Source organism: Salmo salar, unplaced genomic scaffold, assembly GCF_905237065.1.
Source record: "Salmo salar unplaced genomic scaffold, Ssal_v3.1, whole genome shotgun sequence".
In the NCBI taxonomy this organism is placed as follows: domain Eukaryota; kingdom Metazoa; phylum Chordata; class Actinopteri; order Salmoniformes; family Salmonidae; genus Salmo; species Salmo salar.
Genome location: NW_025549738.1, coordinates 89299 through 99779, shown reverse-complemented (window position 1 = coordinate 99779; position 10481 = coordinate 89299). Strand labels below are relative to the sequence as shown.

Below are 10481 nucleotides of genomic sequence, written 5' to 3'. Positions count from 1 at the left end.
GGAAAACCTCCCTGGTGTTTGTGGTTGTACAGAGATGAGGAAGTCATTCCAAAATCATGTTAAATTCTACTTTTTAACACAGATTGTCCATGCAACTTATTATGTGACTTGTTATGTGAACTTTTGTAAGCTTGCCATAACAAAAGGGTTGAATACATATTTACTTTTTAAATTAATTTGTAAAAAATTCTAAAAACATAATACCACTTTGACAGTATGGGGTATTGTGTGTAGGCCATTGTCACAAAATCTCAATTTAATCCATTTCAAATTCAGGCTGTAACACAATTATTATTATTTTTAAGTCAAGGGGTGTGAATACGTTTTGAAGGCACTGAATACAAAACATAAGAAAATCACGTTTTTGACTGAACTTGGTCTTTAATAAGTTTTGCATAGATTAAGGTGCCAGGTCGGACAATTTTGACTACTTTTGATGTGTACATGTGCTGTCTATAATCACCCTGCAGTCAAACCTTTACATAAAATTTGATCATAATACTGGTTTGTATTTTCATTACATTTGTCAAACTATAAGTTGAAGAAACATGTACTGTATTGAAGTTTAAAATAAATTAGTTCATAGTTAATCAAGAGAGGAAATAACAAACAAAAAATAAATATTGGAATGAAGCTTATTATACATGAAATAAATAAATGATAACTGTTTTAGTAAGTGGACAGCACAGCTTGAAACCACAAATGACATAACTAATAAATATATTAACATACTATGTTCAGCTCAGCTGTAACTTTGATTAACATTCAGATGCATAATATATAAAGTAGTACATTGCACAAAAAACATGTGGCCTTTTAAGCCTATTATACATTTTCACTTGATCTTCTCAGATGCAATGCTGTGTAGTCAAGTAATTTTTCCATGCATTAAAGTGCCATGATTAGCAGATATAGATGATTGGCTGTTCTTGTGATTACAATAGGCCAGAGATGTTAGCGTTGTCACCTCAGAAGAGACCGTTTCTTCTGCTGTACTGTACATTGTAAGATCTGCGTCTGTGCCAGCGTCTCCTTATAGCTACACATCCGCCACATAAAATGCACTGCAAAACAAGATGGAGAAGTATGATTCACATGTAAAATTAAATCATTGCAGAGATTTAGCATATTTTTTGAATAAATATGTAAACAGTACACAAGTGAACACAAGCCTATACGTACACATAGCAGGATCCACAGGGGTACCAGAATGATAGCGATGCCACAAGGGATGATAATGGCCAGAGCCCAGCCAGGAAAACCTCCACTTGTGGTATTGAAAGGAGTGGTCAGCAAAAGAGTAGGAGGTGGTGTGGTAGCTTCTACAGTTGTCGTTGTGGGTGCTGCTGTTGTGGTGGTTGTAGCAGCTATATTTGTGGTTGTTGTAGCAGCTTTCGTTGTGGTTGTCGAAGGAGCTGGAGTTGTGGTTGTTGAAGGACCTGCCATTGTAGTGGTTGTAGGAGCTACAGCTGTTTTAATTAATGCAGCATTATCATCTGCAGTTGTAGGAGCTGCAGATGCAGTTGTAAGAGTTGCAGCTGTAGGAGCTGCAGTTGCATCTGTAGGAGCTGCAGTTGCACTTGTAGGAGCTGCAGTTATCATAGTAGCTGCAATTGTGGTTGTTGTAAGAGCTGTAGTTGTTGTCGTAGTAGATGCTGCAGTTGTAGGGGTGGTAGGACCAATGGTTGTTTTAGTAAGAGCTGAATTGATTGTCATAGCAGCTTTTGTGGTGCTGGTTGAAGGAGCTACAGTTATTGGAGTAAGAGCTTTAGTTGTTGTTGTAGGTATGGTAGATGTAGTGGTTGTAGGCGCAACAGTTGCTGTAGGAGCAACAGATTTCATTGTAGGTGCGGCTGATGTAGGGGTCATAAGAGCTAAAAATGTTATAGTAGGAGGTGCAGTTATGGTTGTAGCTTTAGCTGCAGTTGTGGTTGTTGTAAGAGCTGCAGTTGTAGTTATTGTAGCAGGTGCTGCAGTGGTTGTCGAAGTAGGTGCTGAAGTTGTATTGATCATAGGAGCTACAGTTCTTGTTATGGGTGCTGCTGTTGTAATGGCCATAGTAGGTGTTGTGGTTGTCATAGGGGCTTCAGTTGTAGTTATTGTAGCAGGTGCTGCAGTGGTTGTCAAAGTAGATGATGCAGTTGTAGTGGTCGTAGGAGCTACAGTTGTTGGCGAAGGAGCTACAGATGTTGTTGTGGTTATCGTAGGACCTTCAGTTGTCGTTGTAGGTGCTTCTGTTGTTGTGGTCGTACGATCTAAAGTTGTTGTAGTAGGAGCTGCAGTTGTGGTTGTCATAGGAACTGCATTTGTCATTGTCGTAGTAGGTGCTGCAGTTGTCGTTGTCGTAGTAGGTGCTGCAGTTGTGGTTGTCGTAGTAGCTTTAGTTGTAGTTGTAGAATGTGTTGCAGTCGTAGTGGTTGTAAGAGCTACAGTTGTTGTAGTAGGAGCTGAAGTGATTTTTGCTGTAGCTGCTGACGTTGTAGTGGTTGGGGATATATTTGTTGTCATAGAAGCTACAGTTGTTGTTGTAGGTGCTGCAGTTGTGGTTATCGTAGGAGCTTCAGTTGTAGTTGTTAAAGTAGGTGCTGCAGTTGTAGTGGTTGTAAGAGCTACATATGGTGTAGGAGCGTCAGTTGCAGTTATTTTAGCAGATGCTGCAGCGGTTGTCGAAGTAGGTGGTGTAGTTGTGGTCGTAGGAGCTACAGTTGTTGCACTTGGAGCTACAGTTGTGGTTGTCGTAGGAGCTACAGTTGTGGTTGTCGTAGTAGGTGTTGTGGTTGTCGTAGTAGGTGTTGTGGTTGTCGTAGTAGGTGGTGTGGTTGTCGTAGTAGGTGCTGCAGTTGTCGTAGTAGGTGCTGCAGTTGTCGTAATAGGTGCTGCAATTGTGGTTGTCGTAGCAGCTTCAGTTATAATTGTCGTAGTAGGTGCTGCAGTTGTGGTTATCATAGGCGCTTCAGTTGTAGTTGTTGTAGTATGTGCTGCAGTCGTAGTGGTTGTAAGAGCTACAGTTGTTGTAGTAGGAGCTGAAGTGATTTTCGCTGTAGCTGCTGACGTTGTAGTGGTTGGGGACATATTTGTTGTCGTAAAAGCTACAGTTGTTGTTGTAGGTGCTGCTGTTGTGGTTGTCGTTGTAGGTGCTGCTGTTGTAGTGGTCGTAGTATCTAAAGTTGTAGTAGGAGTATCAGTTGCGGTTGTCGTAGGAGCTGCGTTTGTAATGGTCGTCGTGGGTGCTTCTGTTGTAATGGTCGTGGGATCTAAAGTTGTAGTAGGAGCTGCAGATGTGGTTGTCGTAGGAGCTGCATTTGTAGTTGTTGTAGTAGGTGCTGCTGTTGTAGTGGTTGTAGGAGCTACAGATGTTGTAGTTGGAGCTGCAGTTGTGGTTGTCGTAGGAGCTTCAGTTGTCATTGTTGTAGGAACTGCTGATGTAGTTGTTGTAAGAGCTGCAGTGGTTGTTGAAGTAGGTGCTGCAGTTGTAGTGGTCATAGGAGCTACAGATGATGTCGTAGGAGCTTCAGTTGTGGTTGTCGTAGTAGGTGTCGTAGTAGGTGTTGTAGTTGTCGTAGTAGGCGCTGAAGTTGTGGTTGTCATAGCAGCTTCAGTTGTAGTTTTTGTAGCAGGTGCTGCAGTTGTGGTTATCGTAGGAGCTTCAGTTGTAGTTGTTGAAGTAGGTGCTGCAGTTGTAGTGGTTGTAAGAGCTACAGATGGTGTTGTAGGAGCGTCAGTTGTAGTTATTTTAGCAGATGCAGCGGTTGTCGAAGTAGGTGGTGTAGTTGTGGTCGTAGTTGCTACGGTTGTCGAAGTAGGTGGTGTAGTTGTGGTGGTAGGAGCTACAGTTGTACTTGGAGCTACAGTTGTGGTTGTCGTAGGAGCTACAGTTGTCGTTGTAGGTGCTGCTGTTGTAGTGGTCGTAGTATCTAAAGTTGCAGTAGGAGTATCAGTTGAGGTTGTCGTAGTAGCTGCGTTTGTAGTGGTCGTAGTGGGTGCTTCTGTTGTAATGGTCGTGGGATCTAAAGTTGTAGTAGGAGCTGCAGTTGTGGTTGTCGTAGGAGCTGCATTTGTATTTGTTGTAGTAGATGCTGCTGTTGTGGTCGTAGGAGCTACAGATGTTGTAGTTAGAGCTGCCGTTGTGGTTGTCATAGGAGCTTCAGTTGTCGTTGTTGTAGGAACTGCATTTGTAGTTGTCGAAGTAGGTGCTGCTGATGTAGTGGTTGTAAGAGCTGCAGTGGTTGTTGAAGTAGGTGCTGCAGTTGTAGTGGTCATAGGAGCTACAGATGGTGTCGTAGGAGCTACAGTTGTGGTTGTCGTAGTAGGTGTTGTCGTAGTAGGTGTTGTAGTTGTCGTAGTAGGCACTGAAGTTGTGGTTGTCGTAGCAGCTTCAGTTGTAGTTGTCGTAGCAGGTGCTGCAGTTGTGGTTATCGTAGGAGCTTCAGTTGTAGTTGTTGAAGTAGGTGGTGTAGTTGTGGTGGTAGGAGCTACAGTTGTACTTGGAGCTACAGTTGTGGTTGTCGTAGGAGCTACAGTTGTCGTTGTAGGTGCTACTGTTGTAGTGGTCGTAGTATCTAAAGTTTTAGTAGGAGTATCAGTTGCGGTTGTCGTAGGAGCTGTGTTTGTAATGGTCGTCGTGGGTGCTTCTGTTGTAATGGTCGTGGGATCTAAAGTTGTAGTAAGAGCTGCAGTTGTGGTTGTCGTAGGAGCTGCATTTGTAGTTGTTGTAGTAGATCCTGCTGTTGTAGTGGACGTAGGAGCTACAGATATTGTAGTTGGAGCTGCAGTTGTGGTTGTCGTAGGAGCTTCAGTTGTCGTTGTTGTAGGAACTGCATTTGTAGTTGTCGAAGTAGGTGCTGCTGATGTAGTGGTTGTAAGAGCTGCAGTGGTTGTTGAAGTAGGTGCTGCAGTTGTAGTGGTCAAAGGAGCTACAGATGATGTCGTAGGAGCTACAGTTGTGGTTGTCATAGTAGGTGTTGTAGTTGTCGTAGTAGGTGTTGTAGTTGTCGTAGTAGGTGTTGTAGTAGGTGTTGTAGTTGTCGTAGTAGGCACTGAAGTTGTGGTTGTCGTAGCAGCTTCAGTTGTAGTTGTCGTAGCAGGTGCTGCAGTTGTGGTTATCGTAGGAGCTTCTGTTGTAGTTGTTGAAGTAGGTGGTGTAGTTGTGGTGGTAGGAGCTACAGTTGTACTTGGAGCTACAGTTGTGGTTGTCGTAGGAGCTACAGTTGTCGTTGTAGGTGCTGCTGTTGTAGTGGTCGTAGTATCTAAAGTTGTAGTAGGAGTATCAGTTGCGGTTGTCGTAAGAGCTGCGTTTGTAGTGGTCGTAGTGGGTGCTTCTGTTGTAATGGTCGTGGGATCTAAAGTTGTAGTAGGAGCTGCAGTTGTGGTTGTCGTAGGAGCTGCATTTGTAGTTGTTGTAGTAGATGCTGCTGTTGTAGTGGTCGTAGGAGCTACAGATGTTGCAGTTGGAGCTGCAGTTGTGGTTGTCATAGGAGCTTCAGTTGTCGTTGTTGTAGGAACTGCATTTGTAGTTGTTGAAGTAGGTGCTGCTGATGTAGGGGTTGTAAGAGCTGCAGTGGTTGTTGAAGTAGATGCTGCAGTTGTAGTGGTCATAGGAGCTACAGATGTTGTCGTAGGAGCTACAGTTGTGGTTGTCGTAGTAGGTGTCGTAGTAGGTGTTGTAGTTGTCGTAGTAGGCGCTGAAGTTGTGGTTGTCATAGCTGCTTCAGTTGTAGTTTTTGTAGCAGGTGCTGCAGTTGTGGTTATCGTAGGAGCTTCAGTTGTAGTTGTTGAAGTAGGTGCTGCAGTTGTAGTGGTTGTAAGAGCTACAGATGGTGTTGTAGGAGCATCAGTTGTAGTTATTTTAGCAGATGCAGCGGTTGTCGAAGTAGGTGGTGTAGTTGTGGTCGTAGTTGCTACGGTTGTCGAAGTAAGTGTGGTGTAGTTGTGGTGGTAGGAGCTACAGTTGTACTTGGAGCTACAGTTGTGGTTGTCGTAGGAGCTACAGTTGTCGTTGTAGGTGCTGCTGTTGTAGTGGTCGTAGTATCTAAAGTTGTAGTAGGAGTATCAGTTGAGGTTGTCGTAGTAGCTGCGTTTGTAGTGGTCGTAGTGGGTGCTTCTGTTGCTAATGGTCGTGGGATCTCAAGTTGTAGTAGGAGCTGCAGTTGTGGTTGTCGTAGGAGCTGCATTTGTATTTGTTGTAGTAGATGCTGCTTTTGTGGTCGTAGGAGCTACAGATGTTGTAGTTAGAGCTGCCGTTGTGGTTGTCATAGGAGCTTCAGTTGTCGTTGTTGTAGGAACTGCATTTGTAGTTGTCGAAGTAGGTGCTGCTGATGTAGTGGTTGTAAGAGCTGCAGTGGTTGTTGAAGTAGGTGCTGCAGTTGTAGTGGTCATAGGAGCTACAGATGGTGTCGTAGGAGCTACAGTTGTGGTTGTCGTAGTAGGTGTTGTCGTAGTAGGTGTTGTAGTTGTCGTAGTAGGCACTGAAGTTGTGGTTGTCGTAGCAGCTTCAGTTGTAGTTGTCGTAGCAGGTGCTGCAGTTGTGGTTATCGTAGGAGCTTCAGTTGTAGTTGTTGAAGTAGGTGGTGTAGTTGTGGTGGTAGGAGCTACAGTTGTACTTGGAGCTACAGTTGTGGTTGTCGTAGGAGCTACAGTTGTCGTTGTAGGTGCTACTGTTGTAGTGGTCGTAGTATCTAAAGTTGTAGTAGGAGTATCAGTTGCGGTTGTCGTAAGAGCTGCGTTTGTAGTGGTCGTCGTGGGTGCTTCTGTTGTAATGGTCGTGGGATCTAAAGTTGTAGTAGGAGCTGCAGTTGTGGTTGTCGTAGGAGCTGCATTTGTAGTTGTTGTAGTAGATCCTGCTGTTGTAGTGGACGTAGGAGCTACAGATATTGTAGTTGGAGCTGCAGTTGTGGTTGTCGTAGGAGCTTCAGTTGTCGTTGTTGTAGGAACTGCATTTGTAGTTGTCGAAGTAGGTGCTGCTGATGTAGTGGTTGTAAGAGCTGCAGTGGTTGTTGAAGTAGGTGCTGCAGTTGTAGTGGTCAAAGGAGCTACAGATGTTGTCGTAGGAGCTACAGTTGTGGTTGTCATAGTAGGTGTTGTAGTTGTCGTAGTAGGTGTTGTAGTTGTCGTAGTAGGTGTTGTAGTAGGTGTTGTAGTTGTCGTAGTAGGCACTGAAGTTGTGGTTGTCGTAGCAGCTTCAGTTGTAGTTGTCGTAGCAGGTGCTGCAGTTGTGGTTATCGTAGGAGCTTCAGTTGTAGTTGTTGAAGTAGGTGGTGTAGTTGTGGTGGTAGGAGCTACAGTTGTACTTGGAGCTACAGTTGTGGTTGTCGTAGGAGCTACAGTTGTCGTTGTAGGTGCTACTGTTGTAGTGGTCGTAGTATCTAAAGTTTTAGTAGGAGTATCAGTTGCGGTTGTCGTAGGAGCTGTGTTTGTAATGGTCGTCGTGGGTGCTTCTGTTGTAATGGTCGTGGGATCTAAAGTTGTAGTAAGAGCTGCAGTTGTGGTTGTCGTAGGAGCTGCATTTGTAGTTGTTGTAGTAGATCCTGCTGTTGTAGTGGACGTAGGAGCTACAGATATTGTAGTTGGAGCTGCAGTTGTGGTTGTCGTAGGAGCTTCAGTTGTCGTTGTTGTAGGAACTGCATTTGTAGTTGTCGAAGTAGGTGCTGCTGATGTAGTGGTTGTAAGAGCTGCAGTGGTTGTTGAAGTAGGTGCTGCAGTTGTAGTGGTCAAAGGAGCTACAGATGATGTCGTAGGAGCTACAGTTGTGGTTGTCATAGTAGGTGTTGTAGTTGTCGTAGTAGGTGTTGTAGTTGTCGTAGTAGGTGTTGTAGTAGGTGTTGTAGTTGTCGTAGTAGGCACTGAAGTTGTGGTTGTCGTAGCAGCTTCAGTTGTAGTTGTCGTAGCAGGTGCTGCAGTTGTGGTTATCGTAGGAGCTTCAGTTGTAGTTGTTGAAGTAGGTGGTGTAGTTGTGGTGGTAGGAGCTACAGTTGTACTTGGAGCTACAGTTGTGGTTGTCGTAGGAGCTACAGTTGTCGTTGTAGGTGCTGCTGTTGTAGTGGTCGTAGTATCTAAAGTTGTAGTAGGAGTATCAGTTGCGGTTGTCGTAAGAGCTGCGTTTGTAGTGGTCGTAGTGGGTGCTTCTGTTGTAATGGTCGTGGGATCTAAAGTTGTAGTAGGAGCTGCAGTTGTGGTTGTCGTAGGAGCTGCATTTGTAGTTGTTGTAGTAGATGCTGCTGTTGTAGTGGTCGTAGGAGCTACAGATGTTGCAGTTGGAGCTGCAGTTGTGGTTGTCATAGGAGCTTCAGTTGTCGTTGTTGTAGGAACTGCATTTGTAGTTGTTGAAGTAGGTGCTGCTGATGTAGGGGTTGTAAGAGCTGCAGTGGTTGTTGAAGTAGATGCTGCAGTTGTAGTGGTAATAGGAGCTACAGATGTTGTCGTAGGAGCTACAGTTGTGGTTGTGGTAGTAGGTGTTGTAGTTGTCGTAGTAGGTGTTGTAGTTGTCGTAGTAGGCGCTGAAGTTGTGGTTGTCGTAGCAGCTTCAGTTGTAGTTGTCGTAGCAGGTGCTGCAGTTGTGGTTATCGTAGAAGCTTCAGTTGTAGTTGTTGAAGTAGGTGCTGCAGTTGTAGTGGTTGTAAGAGCTACAGATGGTGTTGTAGGTGCGTCAGTTGTAGTTATTTTAGCAGATGCAGCGGTTGTCGAAGTAGATGGTGTAGTTGTGGTCGTAGGTGCTACGGTTGTACTTGGAGCTACAGTTGTGGTTGTCGTAGGAGCTTCAGTTGTCGTTGTTGTAGGAACTGCATTTGTAGTTGTCGAAGTAGGTGCTGCTGATGTAGTGGTTGTAAGAGCTGCAGTGGTTGTTGAAGTAGGTGCTGCAGTTGTAGTGGTCATAGGAGCTTCAGATGTTGTCGTAGGAGCTACAGTTGTGGTTGTCGTAGTAGGTGTTGTAGTTGTCGTGGTAGGTATTGTAGTTGTCGTAGTAGGCGCTGAAGTTGTGGTTGTCGTAGCAGCTTCAGTTGTAGTTGTCGTAGCAGGTGCTGCAGTTGTGGTTATCGTAGGAGCTGCATTTGTAGTTGTTGTAGTAGGTGCTGCTTTTGTAGTGGTCGTAGGAGCTACAGATGTTGTAGTTGGAGCTGCAGTTGTGGTTGTCGTAGGAGCTTCAGTTGTCGTTGTTGTAGGAACTGCATTTGTAGTTGTCGAAGTAGGTGCTGCATTTGTAGTGGTCATAGGAGCTACAGATGTTGTCGTAGGTGCTACAGTTGTGGTTGTCGTAGTAGGTGTTGTCGTAGTAGGTGTTGTAGTTGTCGTAGTAGGCGCTGAAGTTGTGGTTGTCGTAGCAGCTTCAGTTGTAGTTGTCGTAGCAGGTGCTGCAGTTGTGGTTATCGTAGGAGCTTCAGTTGTAGTTGTTGAAGTAGGTGCTGAAGTTGTAGTGGTTGTAAGAGCTACAGATGGTGTTGTAGGAGCGTCAGTTGTAGTTATTTTAGCAGATGCAGCGGTTGTCGAAGTAGGTGGTGTAGTTGTGGTCGTAGGTGCTACGGTTGTCGAAGTATGCGGTGTAGTTGTGGTGGTAGGAGCTACAGTTGTACTTGGAGCTACAGTTGTGGTTGTCGTTGGAGCTACAGTTGTCGTTGTAGGTGCTGCTGTTGTAGTGGTCGTAGTATCTAAAGTTGTAGTAGGAGTATCAGTTGCGGTTGTCGTAAGAGCTGCGTTTGTAGTGGTCGTAGTGGGTGCTTCTGTTGTAATGGTCGTGGGATCTAAAGTTGTAGTAGGAGCTGCAGTTGTGGTTGTCGTAGGAGCTGCATTTGTAGTTGTTGTAGTAGGTGCTGCTGTTGTAGTGGACGTAGGAGCTACAGATGTTGTAGTTAGAGCTGCCGTTGTGGTTGTCGTAGGAGCTTCAGTTGTCGTTGTTGTAGGAACTGCATATGTAGTGGTTGTAAGAGCTGCAGTGGTTGTTGAAGTAGGTGCTGCAGTTGTAGTCGTCATAGGAGCTACAGATGTTGTCGTAGGAGATACAGCTGTGGTTGTTGTAGTAGGTGTTGTGGTTGTCGTAGTTGGTGTTGTAGTTGTCGTAGTAGGTGTTGTAGTTGTCGTTGTAGTTGTCGTTGTAGGCGCTGAAGTTGTGGTTGTCGTAGCAGCTTCACTTGTAGTTGTCGAAGCAGGTGCTGCAGTTGTGGTTATCGTAGGAGCTTCAGTTGTAGTTGTTGAAGTAGGTGCTGCAGTTGTAGTGGTTGTAAGAGCTACAGTTGTAGTAGGAGCTACAGTTATTGTCATAGGAGCTACAGTTGTTGTAGTAGGAGCTGCAGTTATTGTTATAGGAGCTACAGTTGTTGTCGTAGGAGCTGCAGTTGTCGTAGGAGCTGCAGTTGTCGTAGGAGCTTCAGTTGTGTTAACTGCAGTTGTGGTCGGAACTCCATGGATATTCCAGCATAAAAACACTGTGGTTTATGAGATGAATGGTTAATATGTTTATTGCGCACACTATCAACATTTCCAAGATTTCCCTT

The 10481-nt window shown here is 44.7% G+C and overlaps 1 protein-coding gene across 1 annotated transcript; it reads right to left on the bottom strand.

Moving 5' to 3' along the window:
* Positions 1–361: 361 nt before the first annotated feature.
* Positions 362–10206, bottom strand: LOC123738737 (mucin-2-like). The gene is made up of 5 exons (XM_045713489.1): positions 9118–10206; positions 8668–8719; positions 7138–8402; positions 1183–5952; positions 362–1064 (listed from the first exon to the last, which is right to left on the bottom strand). The coding sequence occupies exons 1-5, from the start codon at positions 9958–9960 to the stop codon at positions 969–971; spliced, it is 7026 nt and encodes a 2341-aa protein (XP_045569445.1). The 5' UTR covers positions 9961–10206; the 3' UTR covers positions 362–968.
* Positions 10207–10481: the final 275 nt, after the last annotated feature.